Here is a 23,378-nt window from a genome sequence, read left to right as displayed (position 1 = left end):
AACCACTGTATTCAGATAGTAAAAAGAAATGCCAGAATACCTCCCAAGGTTTTCTCAATTGATTTATCTCCTTTAACCTCCGTTCCTTCTGCATACTGCAAGCCCACACTTGTTTTCTACATGATGTTATACCCTCCCAATGTCATTAGTTTTTTCTTTCAGCCTTTGGATTTGTGTATGAACAAGTACTGCACCTGCTGTTCTCTGGCTGCTGTCTGTCATGTTCATATTTATTTAGATAAATCAGTCAACAAAGTTTAAGCACCAGAACTACAAAACATATTGCCAGAAAACTCTTTTGACTGTGTATGTGTTTGACTGACAGACTGATAGACAGACTGACACCAGAGCCACATTTTGAATAAACTCCCCGCCTGATCTGACGGGGGGAAACCACCTCCATCCAAGGCCGGGTGATATGCAAGGTGCAATTCCAACACAGTCATCTTTACAGACTAGGAAAACATGTTGGGGAAATACAATACCTGTGTGCAAGTGAAATGTCTTTGCAATTTGCTGGGTGTCATAAGTAACAGGTGTTGATTGCAATCCTTCTCTCTCACTGAAAGTGTTGCCTGTTGAGCCTTGTTGATTCAGATGTCAACTTGTAATTTTGATGTATGGCTTGCAGTTTATTTACAGTGTGCAAACAGATCGTATACAAATGAAGTTATGAGTGATTGTTTAACAGGAGAGATAAATTAGACACAAACATCTTTTCAGTCTTTTCAGACACCCAGCTTGGAAGGATAGGTTTCTAGCCTCACCTACTGGATATGATTAGGAATGTCAGCTACTCATGTGTTCCTTATCCATTTCATTCTCTGTCACTCTATCCTTCTCCCCCTTTCTACTTCTCTTTTTGTGCCAAGCCCCTTTTCCCTCCCTCTCTCTGTACCTTCCTACCTCCCTTTTTCTCTCTTTCTGTCTCTCTCTTCAGAATATGCCAGGACATAACAATGAGCTCCAACAGCACAGACCCTGGTCTCTTCCTGGCTGCCAACACCTCACCACCAGTGGCAGGAGCCTTCCCACAATCCAATGCTCTACACCAAGGAGGAGCTGGAGGAGCCCACTGGTTGGTTTTTCATGTGAATACCTTGGATGATAACTCTTCCACCAGCAAACTCTTAAACTTCACCTCAGAATCCCAAAATGGGAACAGAACTACAGTCACCGATCCCATGGGTGGCCACCCTGCGTGGCAGGTTGTCCTCATTGTCTTGCTGACAGGAATGCTGTCACTGGTCACCGTCATTGGAAACATCCTTGTAGTGGTATCCTTCAAGGTTAATCGCCAGCTAAAGACAGTCAATAACTACTTCCTGCTAAGCTTGGCTGTGGCTGACCTCATCATAGGGGTCATCTCCATGAACCTCTACACAGCTTATCTTGTGATGGGCTATTGGGCCATGGGCAACTGGGCCTGCGACCTATGGCTGGCTATAGACTATGTGGCAAGCAACGCCTCAGTTATGAACCTGCTGGTCATCAGTTTTGACCGCTACTTTTCAATCACCAGGCCTTTGACCTACCGAGCCAAACGGACCACAAAGCGAGCTGGGATCATGATAGGCCTTGCCTGGTTTGTTTCTCTTGTTCTGTGGGCCCCAGCCATCTTACTATGGCAGTATTTTGAGGGTAAAAGGACAGTACCCTCAGGTCAATGCTACATTCAGTTCCTCACAGAGCCCACTATAACCTTCTGCACAGCCATGGCGGCTTTCTATCTGCCTGTTACAATAATGAGTGTTCTCTATTGGCGCATATACAAGGAGACCCAGAACCGTTCAAAAGAGTTAGCTGGGTTGCAGGGTTCGGGGGGTCATGGTGGCATAGGAGGAAGAGGTGGGAATGATGAGGGTGAGAGAACCCGTTTTGTCCATCAGACAGGAAGTGCTAGAAGTTGCAGCAGCTACGAGCTGACCAGGTTGTCCAAGAGGAAGAGCACATGTCGGGAGCTGGTTGGCCGCTTCCACTGCTGGCCTGGGGTTCGTTCTTGGAGACCTGGTAGTACACGGCAGGGGGAGGGTGATCCAGATCAGAGCAGCAGCGACAGCTGGAACAACAACGATGCTGCGGTCTCGTTGGACCACTCTGGGTCTTCAGAGGATGAGGACTGCGGGGGAGGAGAGATGATTTCCCAGAATCATGCTATTTTCTCCATTGTTCTCAGCCTGCCTGGTATAAAGGCTGCTGTCAACTCCCAACTCACCTCATGTGAGGATCTGGATGCAGCCACAGAGGAGGATCCCCTCAGGGGAGCGGAGTATAACCGAGACAGTCTTTCAACAGTCACCACCAACACCACCACTGCTACGACTCCAGATGGAGCAAACAGTTCAGAAAATAGCTACCACCAACACTTCTGCTCACGCAAGATTCAGTCAATGCCTATCATCCAGGCTACATCTAACCAAGGCTCTCTGGATGGTCCCTCAACAACCGCTACCACTGCCACTGCCAGTACTACCACCACAGCCAACAAATCTCCCTCTGTCCCAATGTCCTTCAAAGAGGCAGCTATGGCGAAGCGTTTTGCAGCCCGAGCTCGGACTCAGATCACCAAGAGGAAGCGCATGTCCTTGGTGAAGGAGAAGAAGGCAGCTCAAACTCTCAGTGCCATCCTCTTTGCTTTCATCATCACATGGACACCTTACAATATCATGGTGCTGATCAATGCCTTCTGTAAAGTTTGCATCCCGGAGACCCTGTGGGCAGTAGGGTACTGGCTGTGCTATGTCAACAGCACGGTTAACCCCATGTGCTACGCCTTGTGCAACAAGACTTTCCGCACAACCTTTAAGATGATACTGTTGTGTCGGTGGGACCAGAAAAAAAGGAGGAAGCAGCAGTTTCAGCAGAGGCAGTCAGTGGTCTTCCACAGGAGGATTCCCAGGGAGTCTACGTAAAGGACAGGAAGTTTGGATGGTTGATAACAGAGAATCAAAAGATTTAACATAGGAGAAGGAAAAGGAAGAAGCATCCATTTAGTTGTTTCCGTGGAGTTTCTTTACTTAGAGATCCTTAATGCGTTTCTCTGCTGGGATGACAAACACAGCAATCCTGTGCGATGGTCTTCGAGTGTGTGTTTGTGTTGGAGCATCCATTTAGCAAAGCTGTATGTATGCGTGAAGGACTGTAGAAGATGAGGTCCAGAGATGAAACATTTCCCTCTGTCCTTGAAGAACCATTTCACGCTAGTACAGCTGAGAGAAGATGAGTGGAAATAATAGAAAAGGGCTTTAAAATGCATTGCAGGAGAATTATTGAAGTGCAATTGACACAAGGGGAAAGGATATCTTTGTCACAGGGTTGGGTGATTCACCTTTCTTATCATTTCTCTCTGTGGGTAGCTAGATCTGTAACATGCAGAGTGGTTTTGCATTTCAGACAAAACTATGTATCTGTAATACATCACTGAAAGCCAAAACAAAAACTATTTTGTGTTCACAGGCTTCTACTTGTGCTGATTTGACCTGTCATCCTCTTGACTGGCATGTGTTTTTATCAGAACTCCTGTACATTGCCTTTCTACGTGGATATAGCTTTCCTGTGTCTGATGGAGTATAAAAAGTTCTTAAATTGTGTCCTTACTTTTCGTCAACAGAGATTTGTTATTTTTGTGATATTCATCTTTGGTTTTCTAGATATTCCTGAAATTTTGAGCCAGTCTGAAAATGATTCTTCTGATGAACTGAGTTGTGAATATTCTGTGTGGCACCACAGTCAGTGAACTGCTGTTGTGTTCAATGTGATTGTTGTGGTTTTTATGGTGGAGACAATAAGTACATTGGTTGTGTTTTATGTACTTGCGGTTTTCTGTCAAGAGTATTGATTATACAATGATAATATTCTGTTTGTGTACATTTGGATATTTCTAATACACAATGATTGGCGGCACACACACACAATGATGTCCATTTATAAAGATATGTGTTTTGATTTTACACTACCTTTTAAATTTCTACTAAATGACACAACTAAGGGACTCTTTGTTAAAGGCCACCTATCTTTGATATAGTAGAGCAATGGTGGCCTCTAGTGGCTTGAGAAAGGCCTGTTGTCCAGGAACTGTTAGTCCAACCTTTACAGTGCAATTCTGCCAATATGAAAACAAAAATGAGAATTTTTTAATCATGATTATGCATCCTTTAAGCTGTTTGGCCTCATGAATTAGCATATAGTTCATAAATTTGATTTAAATATCGTATTGGCATGTAAAAAAAGAATGACCACAGTCATTGAAAGTATAATATTAAACTTTCTGTCATCATCTTTTTTCTTTTTTTTTTCATATGATTTATGGGTGAACTATTTCCTCTTTAAAATTACAAAGCAATTGATTTGTAAATAGAATTGATACCTGTCTTGGTCTATAGTAAATCAGGTTTTCTACATAGAAAGTGGGCAAACACCACATACCAACAAAAGTCAACATAAAGACGCCAGCTAAGACAAGAATTTATTTTTATTTTTATTTGTAATGCACATTATGTTATTCTTATCTTAAGTAGATGTTTTTACATTGTTGCTGCACCCAAATCTTTCAGTATGAATATTGTGAAAAAGGTATTGGAGATAAACTGTATCATGACGACTGGCATACTGAGGATTGAATAGATTGGATTATGTTGGATGCAGTGGTCATGCATAATGGTATGACTTATGTGCTGTTTGCAAAATGAGATGTTAAAAAAATATCCCATGCCTGTCAACAGTGGGTATTTTGTCTGCTTTCAACACAGTGTGCTCCGGTGTCATAATAGCCTACACTCTTCATCAAAATATGAGATTTTTGTACTTAAATATTGGGAATGTAAACTACCAAAATGGTGAACACAAACATTTTGTTACATTTCAAGTATGCCAATCATACTCATATTTTAAGTCAATAAACAAACAAAAAACTTTTTGACAGAAACTATTTGTTTTTTTTTTTTGTGTCACAAATCATGTCATGAATGTTTTCATTTATTTTTGCCTTAATAGGGTTAATAAAACCCAGAGTATTGCAAATTATTACAAATTCACATCTGAGAACAGTCTTGTACTACAGCAGCTGAGCAGCCAACAAGACCAGTTCAAGGCACTTATCTGGAGTTTTTGGCATCAGTCCTACAAAGTCAGTACTGTTGTGAGCCATTAGTTATTATTTGTGTCAGCTGTAAATATGTGAGGGGGATAATTACATACTTGTTTTCACTGTCACAGTTCATTAAGTGTAAGTTATTTTAATGTTGGTGCTAGCCACAAACCTCAACACCAATTGTGCAATATTCGGTCTGTAATGACGTATTTGAATATGCTCACTCTTGTGATAATGGCCTATATTGTTTCTGGGAGACTTGTTTTGAAGAAATATGCTGCAATATTGTTACATGCTCCTTGTAAGAGGCTCCAAATTTGAATCTTCTCTCCAAACCATTCATATTGAGGTCTAGACTTTGTAGTTGCCATTCTATAAATTCAAGTCCACCAGCAGTGTATGACTTTGTTATCTTAGCAGGGTGCTGTGTCATTATAGAGCATTTCCTGCCATTCAAACATAGGGGTGTATTCATTTATATTTATGAGTATCCATGATGCCTTCTCTCAAAACCAAATCAACAACTCCAAACTCTTTTATCATACATTGTTCAGTGATTCTCCACCGTGCTTCACTGATAGTTGTGGACACGGGTTTGAGAGTCTTTGAGATTTAGACTTGTTCATCAAACCTGTTCAGATTTGGGGAAAGATATTTGCTGTCCGCAATGGTGATAGTTTCAGATCCCTGCCACCTCGAGCACAATTATCACAACTCCCTTTTTTGCGTGTGAATGTTGCTCTAATCTTCCAGATGTAAAAATGAATAGCTTCTTTTTCTAATGTTTTTCTTTAACTTCAACATTTTGTATGTAATTGAATTATCTTATAGTTTAACTAATCTGATTAGAACCTGTAGAGATGAAAGTCACAGACGTGTGCTGATGCAGCTGCAATTAATTAGTTGATTGGCGGGAGGGACTTAAAAGTGGCACCAGGGTGCACCCCAACCAGAAGTAGAAAATACTGATCCACTCGATACTACAGGTGGAGGTGGAAGCTTTTGTCTAGTTTTCTGTTACATATGACCCTCATCGTTGTCTGACACTGCAATAAAATTAGTACCGAGGGACTGATTTTAACCAGAAACTGAATAAACACAAGTGTGGTCTTTGACTTTTGCACAGTTGTGTATGTTCCCATGATGTGGCCTGATGAAGTTAGTGAGGGGAGTGTCAGACAGTGCTAATGGGAGATGGCCAAGGAGACAAGACATGTGATGAGGAAAATACCAACTTCATGTGACCCATGGCTAAGGAGCGGCTCATAGACGAAGACAAACACCCATTTGTGTTGTTTTCTCCATTCAGTGCTGAGGAGAATCCAACAGTCAGGCAAGTAGACTCATTTATATATTAATTTTAAGACAAAATCAAAAAGTTTTTAAGTGTTTTTTTTCCTCTCTGTTTCATATATTGTTTAATTTGACCACAAATTTTGTAAATTTAACTCATGCTGCTAAATGATTACATAACGTGATGGTTTTACAAAGAAGAGACCACAACCTGTTCTGAAGTACTCAAGAAGAAAAGAAAACTTTTATCAGTTATTAAGTATTTGGACAAATACAAACTTGAATGGGCTAGCTGGTTATTTCTGGTAAATGTTCTTCTTATTTAATTAGGATTCTTATTTCAAGAATGCATGTCATTTATTTATTTAGTTGTGTGTAATGTGTTAAAAACCACTGAATTCGCATTATCATTTCAAACCACTTACACTAAGTAAGAAAGGACTGGCAATGTTTAGAATTATTGATGACAGCTTGACTTTGACTGTACCACACCCATGGACGTTAATCAGTTCTCATACACGCCTTGATGCAGACACATATACACAATTAAATAAGCATCCACTAGTAGCTCTAAGAGATGATTGGAAATTAAATGTAATGTAATGTAATAATATTTTCTGTCTATAGTAATATTGTCTGTATTTTGAAGTGTAGATGTAATATTTTTATACAATATCATTTTTCATTAATATTTTCTATATGATTATATTGCGGCTGAAAATCTACTATTTTCATTGTGGATAAGTCTGACAATTATGTTCTCTGCTAATCAATGATTGGTTGGATCTATAAATTAGATCAGATAGAAAATAATGAAAAATGACCATCACATGATCCCAGGGCTCATCAGCTGTACAAAACACAAGGATGTTCAGTTCACTATCGTAGAAGAGGAAGAAAAACTCCAAACATTCACATTTGAGAAAGTTGAAACCATTAAATTTATTATCGTTTATTATCAAAATTGTTTCTGATAAATCTTCTGTATATCAGTTGCTTTTTCATTTTATGCAGATGGATTGATTAATCAACTAATCGTTTCAGCTGTACATTTTGTATCTGTTACAGTGGTAATTTCACTTTGATTCTCGATCTAGATTTTCCTGAATTGTTCTAGATCTGTGTCTGAGAAATCAAAACATTTATAGAGGTAATGGACACGCAAATTCTACAAAAACTGAGAACAAATTTCCTTTCCTGTGCTATTGTGAAGCTCAGCTTAAATATAAAGTGAGTCAGTGTTTAAATTGTTCCTTTCTCTTTACTTCAGCCTCTCATCTCTCCTCTGGATGAAGCCACAGTGGTCAGGATGCAGACTATTAAGACAGTGGAGACCCAAGTGCCCTTTCTGAAAGAGAGTTTCTTTACCACCACTTTCAAAGGAAGGAGGAAGAGCAGCGTTACCAACATCCTCCGTAAACAACAGCAATCACTCATTAATCAACAACAGCAACAACAGTGCATTTTAGAGCATCACCAGCAGCATCCCAAGCAATATCTTTCCCCTTCAGTTGAAAACGGACAAGGGCAGTGCCCTCCGGAGCATCTGCAGCTTGCCCGCTCGACCAGCAGCCCGTTATGCAAGACAGCCGAGCATGCGGGAGCAGATGGGGATAAAGAGGAGGGGCAAAAAGAGAGGAAGGATCAGAGAGCAAGAGAGGCTGTGCAGGGGAGGGGGGGTGAGCGAGCAGTGAGTGGTAGTGAGCCCGCGACTGTCAGTGCCAGTCTCCTCCTCCTTTCATCATCAGCATCAGCATCAGCGCCACCGGGGGAGGCAGCATCATCATCATCACAGCTGCCTTCAACCGTGGTGAGTAGGCAGCAGGGATTAGGCAGCTCTGAAAGCGCTGTATCCAACAGAGGACCAGCATCAGTAGCAGCCCAGGAGGAAACCCAGCATGTCCAGCCTCGACCCCAGCAGTATGGCCTGTTAGCCAAGGGTGTCCGCCTGCTAAGGAACATGGGGAACCAGGAGACAAAGCAGAAGAAAGGAGGAGGAAGTGGTGGAGGAGCATCAGGGGATGTCTCCGGTGATGGTGATGCTGAAGTGGACAAGAAATCTAAGAAGTCCCACAGCAAGATAAGTAAAGGAGGAGGAGAACAGAGTGGTAAGAAGAAGTCAAAGTCAGAGTCGAAGGGCTCTGTGTTTTCAAGCATGAAAATCAGGAAGAGTATATCCAAGGCGAAAGGGTTGTCCAAGGATGACATGTTGGAAGATGGAAAGGCAGCACACTCTGGTAAAGCAGGGCTCAGTCCCGGTGCCGAGGCGAGCCTGTCGGCTGATGAGATGGGGATGCTATCAGATGTCGAGGGGGATCTAAGCTGTTTGCCCACAGAGAGTCACCAGTCTATAGCAGACGAGATTGGCCGGAAAACGAGCTCAGGGTCAGATGCTGACCTCTACAGTTTTCACTCAGCTGCAGCTGAAAATGAAGACCTGCTCTCTGACATCCAGCAGGCCATAAGAGACCAGTGTGTGGCCAGTGACAGGGTGCTGGAAATGGTAACTGGCCGCCTACCTGAAGACTCGACCTGTGACGGGAAAAAGGCCCTTGAGAAGGTAATGTCTCACCAGCTGTTAAATCTTGATAGGGAAGTTGGTAGTGCAAGTGTAGCTCAAGAAATAATTGCTGAGTGTGAGGAATTAAAGAACGAAAGCTGTGATATACCCGTATCACGAAATTCATCTGGTCCGGGGTCTCTGAGTGAGAGCGGTCCACCATCTTCAGCCCCAGACACAGAGAGAAGCAGTGGCAGCCTTTTCCCAAAGACTAATAGCACGTATAGCTTCCCTGACACTACAGCCACCACCACCTCGTATGAGAGTGCTGAGGAGCCCCAGGAAGACCTGGAGAGTCCGGTTTTTCACCCACAGCAGTCTCAAGGTAATCAAGCTGCACTGAGTAAAAACATATGCGTGCCAAGTGTTCGCTTGGATCCTGTGGTGGCTGGGGCAGGGCCAATGGGGGCTCACAAAAGTGTGAGCAGCATGGACCTGTCTATGGAGAGGGAGGAGGAAGAGGTAACTGGCAGATGGGACTTCCTGTCCCTGAAAAGGAGGAAGAGTAGTATGTCTATCAGCCAACTGAACACAGACAGCCCTCTTGCTCCTCAACCTAGACGGACGTCCTCCAGCTCCTCCTCTACTGTCAAACTCTACCCACCAGTCCACCCTTCCTATGTTAAGACCACCACCAGGCAGCTCACCTCTCCAATCGGTTCTCCCATTACCAGCCCCCACATACCCAGGAAAACAGATGCCCCCGTTGCTCCAGTGGAATCCAGTGGGGCCCAGGGATTTAGGAGGCGCAAGCAGAGGTCCTGCTCCCTCGCTGGGCCCCTCAGTGTGTCTGCAGACTGGTCCCCAGAGCTGGATGAGCGAAGAGAAAGGGCCAAATTCCCAGAGCAGGAGACAACAGAGAAGAGTCACATAAGTGGGAATTACTGGACACTGGGCTCCAGGAGAGCACATTATGGACGGCAGACCTCCATTACCACAGCACCCTACCTGGATGTCTTCTCTGGTGAGTCACGTATGAAACAGGTAACTGAACTGTTGGCACACATAAAGCTCAGTCAGGACAGGTATAAAGGACTGTTTTTTGGTGTGGGCTTGCTCACAGATAAGTACCTGATTATGTAAAATCAGCCCATTATTCATTAGCAATATAACCCACCATCTTGGCCATCATTGCACTGATTATGGATGGCATTGTGGCATGAGATGTGTGATATCATCTTTCTTAACTACAGACATGGCTAATTAGTTTAATAAAGACCACAGTGATTATTAACAGCTCTCTGTCTGGAAGGATTTAGGGCACCGGGGGGGGGGGGGGGGGGGGGGTCTGTCTCAGAGGAAGTAATGAATGGACAGGCAGAGAAGAAAGGATTAAGAATAAAATAGTACTCCAGGCAAGGACATCTGGCAGGTTTATGTCACAGCCCTACAATCTTGAACAAAACTATTCATTTATATACTGTTAGATAAAGCCCATATTATACTTTAGTATTTGCATGAATTTAGACATAGATCAGACATAAAGAATAAGACTGGTGAATTTATATCATTTTCTTACTGTCAACAAATCCTTTAAAAAGCCCAAAACCAGCAATATGTTAGTCCCTCTCTCGATTCCTTCCGACTTCCAAACCTATTTTTGACATTCAGCTCCAAGCCTATTTGTTAATGTAGACTCATTTACCTAAACCAAAAGGGAACTGTAGTTTTCAGCAAATGTTACTCAAACATAAATAAATAATGCATTTGTTGGGGAATATTTTCAGCCGCTACAGATTAGATATGCAGGAAAATAAGGGTAAACAACAGTGCCCATGTTGATAGTAATGAAGGAACATGTCACCCAGTGTAATGGTTTCATTCATTAATGTGTTTTTTCCTAGTGTTTCAACAACAATGGAGGTCTGTGGCACAGAGGAGTAACCTACGTCAGGCTTTAGTTCATTCCAGTCATAGTGGGACCAATAGTTTTGGTCTTTTCATGGGATTTGTTGACAGTTGGAGAAATATAGACTATCGCCAGACTTGCCCTTTAACGTAGCAGTCTATTGTCCTTCATTTTATTGACTCCTCCACTCTCACAAAAGCAACCTTTTCCTGACCTAGCGGTGTATCGGGGGAGAATAAAAATCCTTCCCTTAGAATATTTGAGATAGTTCATTATTTATTCCTATTGTTGCTGGGAATCCCCAGTGGGCCGGATGTGACTCACATTAGTTTTGCTCTGAGCCCCATCCTCATTTGACATTATGCAATGGTATTGTGAAATGATTATGGTAATTGCCTAGTGATTTAAATCCTAATGACTTACAAATTATCACATTATACAATTTATCGCAGCGGGAGTACTAAAGTTAGGATTTAAAAGTACAATAGCTCATGAAAACCATGACGAAACCGTGGGTGTTCTTTATTGAGAAGTGTTTTCAGAACAAATGCCTCCTTCTAATAAAACAATGCCACTCTGTCCTCCTTTCTGTTGTGGTGCTGTTCAAGAGCTCAGCTGCTCTCCACTGTCTGCGCCTGTGCTCATAAATCAGAGGACCGAATGACAACACTGCCACCCACCCACGGCGATGCCATCCTCTGATTCCACTGGCCCAGACAAAACACACACACACACACACACAAACACACACAGTGCACACTTGTGGATGCTAAACCCAACTGACAGTTTATGTGCATGACAAAAATAAATCATGATATGAGAGCCACAGACATTTTGGTGCCTTTACTGTATCCACACAATAGAGATGGACTGTATCTTGAATCCACATTAATATGAATTGTAGGATATGAACTGTTCTGTTTTTATTCACAGATTCTGGCTATTACACCAGTCCATCGCACACTTATTCAGCACTTCATGTGATACCAGTTAATTCGGCAGATTTTCCATGTCACATATGGCCCTTAGGAACAACTGGGAAGAGGAAAGGGGGAAATAGGGTTGAACAATATAAAAAAAATAACAACACATTCCCTGAGACTGATCACACAGATTCTGGATCTAAATTCTTGAACCTGAACTGATTTGACTCTGGATTTGATTTCTGTCGCACAATTTCCGAAACATTACAGCATTAGCCTTCAGACTGTTTGTCCTGAAAGTCCTCAAATGAATGTGTGCAGGACAATGAGTCATGGGACTTTGTTAATTCATTTGGTGCTATCCCCTGAATCACATGGTTTAAAAAATATTAAGTTAGTCTAACAACATTACAAACTCACCGCACAGTGTTTCAGGGTTGGTCTTTCTGAAGTAATAGAGCTGTGTTTATTTTTCAGGCTCCATATCCTCTGTAGATGTCAATAGCTTTTCCAACCCCTAGTGATTACGTCTACTCCTGCCATCATCAAGAAACAGGATTCTCCCTTATCTGGGATCCAGAACTGCTCCGGGACTTTGAGATTAAGATAAATTTCATTAATATTCCTCACAGCCTAAGCTCGCTTTTCTTCCTTACTCTGGTTTCCCCCACTTTATTATATTCGAATGCAGAATTAACAAGCCCTACAACTACAAGGTTAAGCCATGTGTGTTTTATCTTTTACAGCCAAAACTCATTTTTTAATCATATAAAGTTCATCCATCACTGTTTTTAAAACCAAAATAGTAGTTTAAAAACTGAGTGATATTATTAGATATATTGTGTGGTAACATGCATCTTGAATATAATTTGTCAATTCTTTGTGCTGCACAATTAACAGCATCTTTCTCGTCACCCACATGTAAATGGTGTGAATAGAGTTTGCAAATGAAGGTGTTTAATTATCACATATGAAACTGAGACATCTCTATTTAACTCTTTGTTAAGCTATCTAAAAATAAGTAGTATAAAAGATATTAATTACAGTCCAGAATCAGGATTAACATATCTGAGCATCCTTCTCCACATAGAAAAAGGAGCTTTGTGTTCTCCAGGCTAGTTTCATTCTTGCATTGCATCTCTCTTCTGTTCTCAGGTCGCACTCTGTTGGACAGGCTGTGTATGCATCATGGAGATGGGTCCACAGAAGAAGAGGCAAAGGAATTGTGTCATCGAATGTTGGTCCAGGGTGTGTTGCAACCATTCAGTGAGGGCTCCGCAGAGCTCCATGGTGACAGCAATGCCTCAGGAGTCTTTAATGTAAGACCTTTCTCATCACTGTCTGTCATCACACTTGTTTTACAAAAATGACACAAGCTTTCTTGCTTCAGCTCGGCTCAAAGCTGAATAGACTTCTCTGTTTTTGAACACTGTACAGTCAAATTAAAGAGGAATTATAGGATCAGTCAACATTGATTTTTTTTTTTTTTACCTTAACTTTACCTCAACTGTAGATTACCAAGTTGTAATGTATGATTTATATTTCTCACTTTACCTTTTTATAACAATTCATTGCGTGAAGATAGTAGAACATTGGCTGTTACACAAAGGAGAACATGTGCTTATCAGATGAAATACTCAAAGAATGCAGTAGTGATTACCTTATATGCATTATACAGAGTCAGTTCAAAGCTTATCCAATATGTTTCCATATATATATATATATTGCTGTGTTACTGTGATTCATCCCACAGACAATTCATTATCTGAAGAGCAGTGGTGCATGTAGTCAGAGTGACCATGTGAAAGTTGATTTCATGAATCTTTAATTCTTCATTCCAGTAATGCTTTGCTCAGACCTAATCTCGTCTGCATCACATTCCCTTGCACAGTTCTCCACGGCCACTGTCAAAGCCATTTCTGTCAAATCCCCCCTCTAGCTGCATCCATCTAACTGAACTTCATGTTGGTAATACTGCAGGTTTGGGTTAAGGACGTATAACTATGGAAAAATTTAATAGAAATTATTATGTCATTATTGTTATTTTTACCCACTATAGCCATGTGGCTCTACAGATGGCAGTATTGGTCAGTTCACCACTTTGGTCTAGACTGAAATATCTCAACAATTGTTCAATGGTTTGCTATGAAATATTACACAGACTTTTCCTCTACCGCCAGCATGAGGTTGACATTTCTGGTTTTGAATGAAACCCCTTGAATTTTCCTATAATCATCAGGTCAAAATTTAATTTGCCCAATACTTTGATTTATGACCAAATACCTGGAAAACGATATTTTCCCGTCAGCATCATTTGTACTTTGAGGTTTGTGTTAATTAACAAATGTTAGCATGCTAACAAACTAAACTAAGTGGTCATAGTAAACATTTCCTACTATACATTAACACGTTAGCATTGTCATTGTGACCACATTAGCATGCTGATGTTTGCATTCGTCTCAAAGTACTACTGCTAGCTTGGCTGTAGGTCTTGTAATTTTGTATATCAAAGAATGTCATCAAATTAGTGCTGCACAATGCACCTCCCCCACAGAAGAACATTCATGGACATACACATTACATGCTCATATGCATATCTAAATGCAAACAGCTAAACTCACACGGACAAGAGCAGGATTACATGCATGCTCTCAGGCTGTTTTTGTTCCCATAAATACAAATCTCTCATATCCAGTCACATTTTACTCTTCTTGTGTAGCGTGCACTCACGTTAGGGCACAAATGCAGAGTGCTTTCTTTTTATGTAAAACTCTACCAATGGTCCACAGTTGCATGAGTGTGTTAAAGACACATGTGCACATATACAAAAGGACAGCCCGAGACACCCATACATGTTCAGACATTTCCCTCGCATGGCTGGATTAATAGCATTCCCTCTGACACTCGCTTAGTCACACACACACAAATGCACACATACACACATCTGTGCTTGCGTAGACCATCTGCTGACCATGTTATGTAATAACTCCACGTGCCCTGGGCTCAGGCTGCTCTTCCCCAGCAAAAAGCTCCTCACTCTCTCAGCTTGGCCTGGAGTCCTGCATTATTCAACTTGACCAAGAACAACCTTTGCTGTGGCCATTGAAAGTACAGATCTTCTTGTTGTTGCTTTCTGTCTTTCAGCTAATCTCCCTTTTAAAGTAAATCATCAATTTGTCTTTGCTTCTCTGCAACCTTTTCACTTAAACCCCTTTAATATCTCAAACCTTTATACTTTCCATTTTACAGTTAGATTCTGTCTTAAAATGAATCACTTACTGCATCACCTCTGTCATCTCTTTCTCCATCTTCCTTTCCTTTTATATCCACTCGTATTTCCTTTTATATCCACTCATCTCCTGTTTGTCCTCCACTTTGCTACCTAAATATGGCATTGTATCAAATTTCATCACTGTTTTTTGCTGGCGTGAACAAATGTGTGAGGGATTTGTTTCTTGTTCTGCAAACTGCCTGAAATTAAATACTCCACCAGCTTCATTCAGTCCAAAAATGGGATTTAAGGGAGGATGAGTATAAAAGAACCGTATAAATCAAGTGTCATCCCTTTTACACTTGGCAAAACATAGCTGAGTGGATAAATACTAATTAGTGGCATTGGCTCACATCAGTCTGGCATGCTTTTTGTACCTTGTGTGCGTGACTCTTTTCTGGCTGTAGGTCAGGTTACCAGAGTTCAGCTAATGGGTTTTGTCCTGAGAGAAACCCTCAGTGCATGTTGGGAAATGTAGGCTTCAAATCTCTGAAAAAGATTAGCTATTTGTGCTCACACATGATTCACGTGCACATTAAATCTTTACACACATTAAGCAGATTTATGTGATCTAACTGTTCAGTGATTCGCTTTTCAATGTGGCATATTAGCATATAATTTGTATCTGCGTGGCACTAAGCTCTACACGCCACTTTCCATGGAAAAAAAATTACTTTCTTTATTAAAATCTAAAGCACACCAGTATTTAAGAAAATTAAGGAAAGTTCAAAACAGCTTTTCGAATAACTTGGTTATTATAGCTTTGATATATTTCACCTTTGTACTGGGTGGGAACATGCTCACAACTGGGTCCTTTGAATGACCCTCGTAGTATTTGTGGATGTCTGTTGTCATGCCTGGTATGGTCTTTACAGTCATTAAAATAAGTATTGTAACATAACATGAATACAAATGCACTAATTCTCAGTTTATAATTAGTTGTTTGTTTGAAGTGATTAAGATTTTGTACTATTTGAGAAACTTGCTTTACCATACATTAAAATAATTAGACAGTTTTCATGGAATACACAACAACACTGGCTAACAAGCAGTTGTAGCTTAGCATTTTTATTTGCCATTTGGACCGAGTGACACACATACATAAATTAACATGCTGCTGTGATTGTGGAGTACTATCTTTTGTTTGGCACTTAATGAGAAAATTAAAAAACCTGCTGCCAAAGAAGCTCTGTGGTTGCACACTGTGTTGAGGCATCTTGAATGCAGTCTTGCGAACAAATGTCCAAGTGGTCATGAAGTGGACCATTTGAAGAGAGAGGGAGGGGGAGAAGGAATGCAGTAATAATTCTTTCAGTGTGTTTTTGGGCTCAGTTTTTAATCTCTTACTACTGCCCTTCAGTAAATGAGGTCCAACAGCACTTTTATTTATGTCTATTGGCGACATCATGTTTCATGTTTTTGTTGAAGACAAATCTAGACAGGACAGCGAACTCTGAAAACCTGAAATGATCAAAGTCGTAGTCACTAATTATTGTACATTCCAACTTGTGTAAACAATGCTATGAGACTATGAGACAATAAGTAAGAGGCCAAGAATTAGCTTCCACGGTCTGTTTTTTTGGACTGGGTGCTATTGACTATGCAAAAGGGGGGAAAAAAAAAAACTTTTGATTTTACTGCTGCTTATTATCCTCAAGTGTTTCCACATTCGAAATCTTGCACAAAGAGCTACCACTTAACTCATATCCCAGGTGGATGTTATTTATGTACTAGTACTAGTCCTTGGAGGGAGCAAGTAGTTTTAAGCACAAACATCTGACCTTGGACCTGATCTCATTCACAGTACATGCACTTGCTTGTTTTCTGAACTGCATGCAGGAGGAGCAGCTGTACACCTGGACATCTGTAGGCCTGCCAGTGTCCTCCCACCTGTGGGAACTCTACGGGGGGCGAAGCACAGGCAGAGTGCAGAGCTTGATATCCCCTTTGAATCAGTCTTCAGCGAAGAAACCAGGAGCTCTACACTCTCAGGTTGGTTGCATCATCTCTTCGTCTCTAAATATTTAATAGCGTGTTTGCCCTGTCTGCACTCTGTGCTTAACGCTCGCTTTGATTTATGGTAGAGCCTTTTGTTTTACTGCTAACGTCAGCTTTTCTGTTTTTATTTTCGTGAACGTTTGTCTGTACCTCCTACTTTCATTTTTTACTGTAATCATATCAAAAGCAAATTAAAAAATGAAACTTCACAGGTTATTATATAAATACGTCTTTCTACAAGAACCACTTGCTGACTGATGAGTGAATGCCTTCCTTGTATCAGAAGACTGGCATGTATTTATTTAAAGCCTTAAAAAAAAACAATTTCAATTGAATTCACAAATATATAAATGAAACACACAAACAAGACAAAAACTTACTGCATCATTTTAAGCACACACAGCTAAGTAAAGTTCTCTATAGGTAAGGTGGATTCCTAGGCTCTCTTCCCCTCAATAAATTCATATTTTGTTTATTTTACAAACCTTATGTCAAATGTGTGGAATTGTCTGAAGAGATTTGAAACAAATGTAGAAATATGAATTAGATTTGTAAATATAATCCATTTTATCCATACAAGATTATAAGGCATCAAAGGATGTGATTGTTGCTTTTATGCATATTTGATATTATTTTGAAATCTGAAACAACATTACCTGTGTTACCTGCTCATGGAATACAGTGAACCTCAGTCCCATCACTCACAAGTTGCTCTGGATAGGCTGCATCAGCTGCAACTTATTCTTTGTCCACCAGAGGTCAGGCTTGTCTTGAAAGACTTGTTAGATTGTCGCAGTGAACCTCCCTCTTTCCCAGAAGACTTAATAAATTAGGTAGGCCATACTGACTGAACATTCTCCTTAAGATTCAACGATGTGACCACAACTGGGGAATGTGTACTAGCAGACACAGACCCTCCCCATATGAGGCCCAAGGAGACTCACTGTCTCTGGGGTCAAATCTCTCGGGATCCCCTCATCCCTGCTCTAACCAGTCTGGAGCCAGAGGTCTGATGGAGTCTAGACATAATGGACTTTCTTGACCCTTCTTTAGCTCTTAGCTCTCTCGCTAAGCTCTTTCAGTTGTTGGCGTTTCTATTGTTTGTAAAGTAAAATTTATGTGTCCAATATTCAACAGCAAATTTGAATCTGCTTCTCAACATGTAGAGTACAAGTTAGGCTTCATTCCCTGTTTTTAAAGAAGGTTTCATGTAGGAAAGACACAAACAATACAAAGTAGTTGTATGTTTAGTGAAAGTCACCTCTCTTGTTCTCTGACAGACAGAGTCCAGCAGGTTGAAATCAGGTCAGTCTTCCTCAGAGGATGAAAGCGGTCTCATCCCTCAGCTGGAGAGGACCATCGATGACCTGCGGATTAAGATTGCTGTGTTGCAGGGCCAGCAGGCTTCCTTGGCAAAGGGCAGCGGGGATAATATGGGAGCTCTGGGTGCTGCCCACCACAAGGCCTCACAGATAAGAGGGGGAAGATTGGGGAAGATGAGCCAGGAGGTGTCTGTCCAGACCTCGCCTGTGGAGGAGGAGTTTAAGTTTGACGTGCCTTTCAACAGAGGATCAGGCAGCGCGTCGTCCTCTGTTTCTCCCTCCATCCCCAAATCGACAGACAGTTTTGTTTGCACATGCAAACAGAGGCAGCAGAGCAGCACCCAACCAGCTCCTCTGCCCCCACCTCCCCCTCCCCCTCCCGCCTCTGGTGGTATGCCCCCACCTCTGCCACCACCACCACCACCTTTACCAGGAGGTGTCGCTCCTCCTCCACCACCACCTCCGCCGCCCTTACCCGGTCTTGGACCTTGTCCACCACCGCCTCCCCCTCCTCCTCCACCACCAGGTTTTGGACCTCCACCACCTCCTCCCCCGCCTGGTTTCGGACCACCACCCCCACCTCCTCCACCGCCTGGTATGGGCCCACCTCCGCCACCCCCTCCGCCTGGAATGGGCCCCCCACTTCCACCCCCACCCCCAGGCTTTGGGCCTCCACCACCACCAGGCTCCATGCCCTCCATGATGGTCCAGGAAGCTGCCCCCGCCAAGGCTGTGATAGAGCCCCCCAAGCCAATGAAGCCACTCTACTGGACACGCATACAGCTGCATGCTAAGAAGTAAGGATATGCTGTATAAAGTGAAGATAGACATGGATCATTTGCACTAAGGTATGCTCTGAACAGTAGAGAATTGAGAGGAAGCTTGTCCACTTAAGATAAAGATCGGCCACATGCTGTGATGGCAATAGAGCTGCTAACCTTGTGGAAAATGAAAGTGATGCAGTCCAGGCATTGCGGTCAGCACTGAATTGACTTGAACCAGGTTTCTTTCCTTAATAAGGCTTGGAAAATTGTAGTTGAATAAATGTCTAGAAATAGACCACTTGATTTATTTGCAAGTAAGGAACTTGATACTGAATTCTAAATGTAATTTGTTGGCTGACAGATTTGACAAGTGTATAACTTATGGATTTTTACTCTGCTAAAGATGACAAATGAGCGCCCATAAAACATCAGAAGAGACTCTAGAAATGTCAGAAATGCCTGTTGTGGTGAAATAATAACATGAATTACTTTATAAAAGTGGCTCCACTTTTTCAAACAATGCATGGCAGATTAAAGCTTGCCCACTTGCCCACTGTGAATAATTCCTCTTTCCTCCTATCTTTAGACAAAGTGACTCACTTGTGTGGGAGAAAATTGAGGAGCCAACTGTGAACTTTGAAGAATTTGTGGAACTATTCTCCAAAAGTGCTGTTAAGGAGAAGAAAAAGCCAATTTCAGACACAATCAGCAAGTCCAAGGCCAAGCAGGTACTGTACGTTTTATGGTATTTGTGTGTTTGTCTCTACATACAATAAACATACAATATAATGCATCTGTGCGGATTAGTTTATGTATACATTGCCTGTGTGTGTGTGTGTGTGTGTGTGTGTGTGTGTGTGTGTGTGTGTGTGTGTGTGTGTGTGTGTGTGGCTGGGTCACCGTAAAACGACACTCTTCAGGGCTTTTCTCATCTTCACTATTACTCCTCTTGTTCCCTGCTCCTCTCCTTCTCTGCTCACTGTCAGTGTCTGAGTTGCTTTGAGTGACAGGAGGAACTGCTACAGCCAGACAGTTATTATGTGGTGTGAGCTCTGGCTCCCACCCGACTCCCCCGTGACCATCAAGTGGCACTGAGCCAATGTCTCGCGTGCGGTGAGGAAACCTCACGACGGTGATGACTGTCGAGAGAGAGAGCGAGGGGTGAGAAGGAAAAAAGGGAGGGAGGGAGGGAGAAGCCTGCGAGCCGTATTTCATGATGCGGTTCCTCCCATTGTGCTTTCTGTACGACTTAGTTTAATAGTCAGGCTGTTTCCCTCCCTAATGCACTTTATGCCACTCCATCAATCTACAAGTCAAACATTTTGATCTACAATTTAAAGCTGGTCTAGTCAAGATTTATATGTTAATGTACTATTCGCCCAAATTATGTGTCACAAATCACAAATAATGTTGCACTAGGGAAGACTGCTTCACCCCTCTAATTGAGACCCAGTAGAATCACATGACAGATTTTGTTGAGATGAAATGTGGACGTTGGTGGGAAATCTTCTTAGTTTATGGGAAGTGATGGATTGAAACTTGACACCAAAAAAAAATATTGAAAGGCAGCAGTTGAATGAAAGTTTGACTTGCAAAAAAAAGGTTGCACTCCTCTACTCTTAACATAGTAAAAAAACAAAAAAACAAACATAATAATAATTTAGGTCCAATTGAGTTCTTTCTGAAGCCACATTGCATCTTTAAAAATTAAGTTTCCAGTGCTGTATTTACCTTTCCCACATGGTCTATTCCAGGTGTCTGTGGAACAGCTGATGTCCATTGGGCCCATTTTTGCATTTCTATTGTCTCCAGCTTTGATGCTTGTCACTTTAAGGAAACAAGATAAATCTGAAAACAGCTCAGTGGACTCAAATCTAAGATGCAGGAGCCTTACTAAGTATCCAACACCTAGGTGGCTGGCATTTAAATGCCGCCAGACAATATAAGGAATGACTTAGATGCCACTTCCAGCACGACAGGTGTACGGTCCACAGGGTGGCAAACAGCTGAAAACTGTCAAGATAAATAAACACAAACACAAGTCTGTCAGAGAGACAGAATATGGATCAGAAATCATACTTGAGCCTCAGCCTCTGTGTTTACTAGTTTCATCTGCTCACGGGTTCACTTGAGTGTAACACTTTTGCAATGCTCAGTGATGTGATCCTCAAGCTGTGAAGAGTCCTGAGAGTCCTGTATAAGAAAAGCCACAAGCATGAGCTACTTCTGTGTTTTTATGAGGAGCATGCACATAGCAGGAAGCAACTTGATAACTGCAGTAGCTAAGTTAAAGCTCTTTCAAGTGCCTTTCAAATGAATGGAAAATTTGTCTTTTTTGAAAATTGATGCAGTCTATATGTGTATTGCTTTGAGATATGTAACGGGGTGATAGCAGCTTGTGTTCTTTGTAGTTATCACAAGGAGTTGCAAAAGTTTTCAGATCCTACATATAAAGGGTATAAGTCCGAATAGAATTTTTAGTTCATTTTGTGATAAGAATTTTTTTGTAAGTCATTTTTATTTCACAAATCCAGTCATTAATGCCACCTAATCCTATTGTTCTATACACTGTTTCAACCCAAAATTAATCCAATCATTGATTCAATAGGCAAGATACACAGTCAGGAATAAATGATAAATAGATGTTAAAGGGAAATAATAGCACAGTAGAGTAACTGGGTCTGAACACACAGAAATAGTCATGAATGCTGCTCTAACTAACTGAAGCTGAGTACACAGTATACGATAGGTTCTACCACTAACTCACCTTGCAGCTTTGATCCAATAGAGCACAAAAGTCAGCAGCGAAGAAAAAACAGTAGATAAGCTAACTAATTTGCCCTTCACAGGGAAAATCACACTTTCGCACAGGAATCCTTCTTCAAACACACTTCAGAAATAGCAGTCATCAATCATGTTGACACTCCAGGAGCTGTCAGATGATTGCTTCCACACAATATAGACACACAACAGAGCAGAACTACACCTGCAAGCTTAGATGTAGTGCTATTGGTTTGATAGGTGATGACACAGCAGGGAGATGGAGAACGACCAGAGTGTATGTCCTCTCCTTGCTGTGATGTTCTGATTGATAGAACTGTGAATAAGTAAGCTACCACATCATGAAGCAGCTCATGTTGTGGTTGGATTGCTAAATTGTGGGAGACAGGAGACAAATTGAGTTGGGTGTGGGTTTAATTCCCTTGGTCATCACTGCATGAAACTGCTGTGGGTGTTCCCCAACACCACAATGGGCTGAAGATATTGAAGTAAATAACGGCAAAATAAAAACATGCGCAGAACTGTGACTGACCCCAATTTGGAGCCAACCTTTGACATTTCCAGCTTCCATGAGGACCGGCCCCCAAGGCCTCAAGACGATCGATCACATCACCTACCGCTTGCAGCTCTTCCCAACCCCCTGTGTGTTGTGAGTTCGACTGTTTCGGTGATGACAGGGAACAAGCATCTTCTGCAGAACTGCCGCTAGAGAGCAGCTTTGACGTCAGCTGGCAGAGGCCAGTTTAAAGGCCTCTGCAGACAGCAGTGTCAAATGTGAAGAAATACGATCATAATCCAGAAACAAGTGTTTACCCTTGCGGAGCTGTTTTACAGTGTATGCTGCTCTCCGCAGTACACAGTTTATGCCTCCTCAACGCTCAGTTTTCCTGCAAGAAAATAGAATTCTAAAAGAGGTTAAAAGGATAGTCTATATGATTGACAGTCGGGCTACAACTCACAATTATTTTCATTATTGATTAATCTGCTGATTATGTTGTTTGGTAATTTTTCAGCCATTTGGTTAGTAAAATATTAGAAAATAGTGAGTGATGCTCCTGTTGTGCCTGGCCAACAGTTCAAAACCACAAAGAAAGAGAAGAAAGAGGAGCTGCAAAACGTCACATTCAAGAAGCTGACACTACGGATTTGGCATTTGTGGCTAAAAAATTAAGTAAATAGGCTAATTAATTAATCACGAAAGTATTTTCAGCTTGATTTTCTGTCAACAAATCCAGGGGCTTTCAAAGTCTGATACTGCACCCCCCAACCCACATGCAGGGTAGTTTTGTTGTCCTAAAAGGTTACTGTTGAAATTGTTAGTCACGAAAATACTTTCAATAACTGTGGTGGTTCATGAATCCAGCTGTGTTTCATTATAAAATAATAAAATAGTAAAGTGATCCTCTGTAATATCAGGCCACTCTGCTAGGGACTAAACTACTGAACTTAATGTAACTTAAAACTGTTTGTACATTTGGGAGACTCAGGTCAGCTGATAAAAGTTGACTAATGGCCGCCTACTACATAG

General features: G+C 41.6%; 2 protein-coding genes across 7 annotated transcripts in view; both read left to right on the top strand.

The window, feature by feature from the left end:
• Nucleotides 1-4,924, top strand: part of chrm3a (cholinergic receptor, muscarinic 3a) — an 81,409-nt gene extending 76,485 nt beyond the window's left edge. For 5 of the 6 annotated variants that reach the window (XM_087177094.1, XM_087177096.1, XM_087177093.1 and 2 more), the window contains one exon: nucleotides 941-4,924. In XM_087177094.1, coding sequence (XP_087033220.1) covers nucleotides 960-2,912 — 1,953 coding nt within the window. In that variant the 5' untranslated portion in view covers nucleotides 941-959 and the 3' untranslated portion in view covers nucleotides 2,913-4,924. Of the gene's footprint in view, nucleotides 1-872 lie in introns of all 6 variants that reach the window. The other variant, XM_087177095.1, reaches the window with a different exon arrangement.
• Nucleotides 4,925-7,654: 2,730 nt separating this feature from the next.
• Nucleotides 7,655-23,378, top strand: part of fmn2a (formin 2a) — a 36,128-nt gene continuing 20,404 nt past the window's right edge. The window contains exons 1-5 of the mRNA XM_023418123.2: nucleotides 7,655-9,906; nucleotides 12,870-13,033; nucleotides 16,825-16,977; nucleotides 18,264-19,102; nucleotides 19,656-19,797. Of these exons, the coding sequence (XP_023273891.1) occupies nucleotides 7,692-9,906; nucleotides 12,870-13,033; nucleotides 16,825-16,977; nucleotides 18,264-19,102; nucleotides 19,656-19,797 (3,513 nt within the window). The 5' untranslated portion in view covers nucleotides 7,655-7,691. The remainder of the gene's footprint in view (nucleotides 9,907-12,869; nucleotides 13,034-16,824; nucleotides 16,978-18,263; nucleotides 19,103-19,655; nucleotides 19,798-23,378) is intronic.

This window comes from Seriola lalandi, unplaced genomic scaffold (assembly GCF_002814215.2).
Source record: "Seriola lalandi dorsalis isolate HSWRI2012SDOR001 ecotype SW California unplaced genomic scaffold, Sedor1 jcf7180002054580, whole genome shotgun sequence".
NCBI lineage: Eukaryota > Metazoa > Chordata > Actinopteri > Carangiformes > Carangidae > Seriola > Seriola lalandi.
The sequence above is the reverse complement of the archived record's forward strand: the minus strand, read 5'-3'. Positions and strand labels throughout refer to the sequence as shown.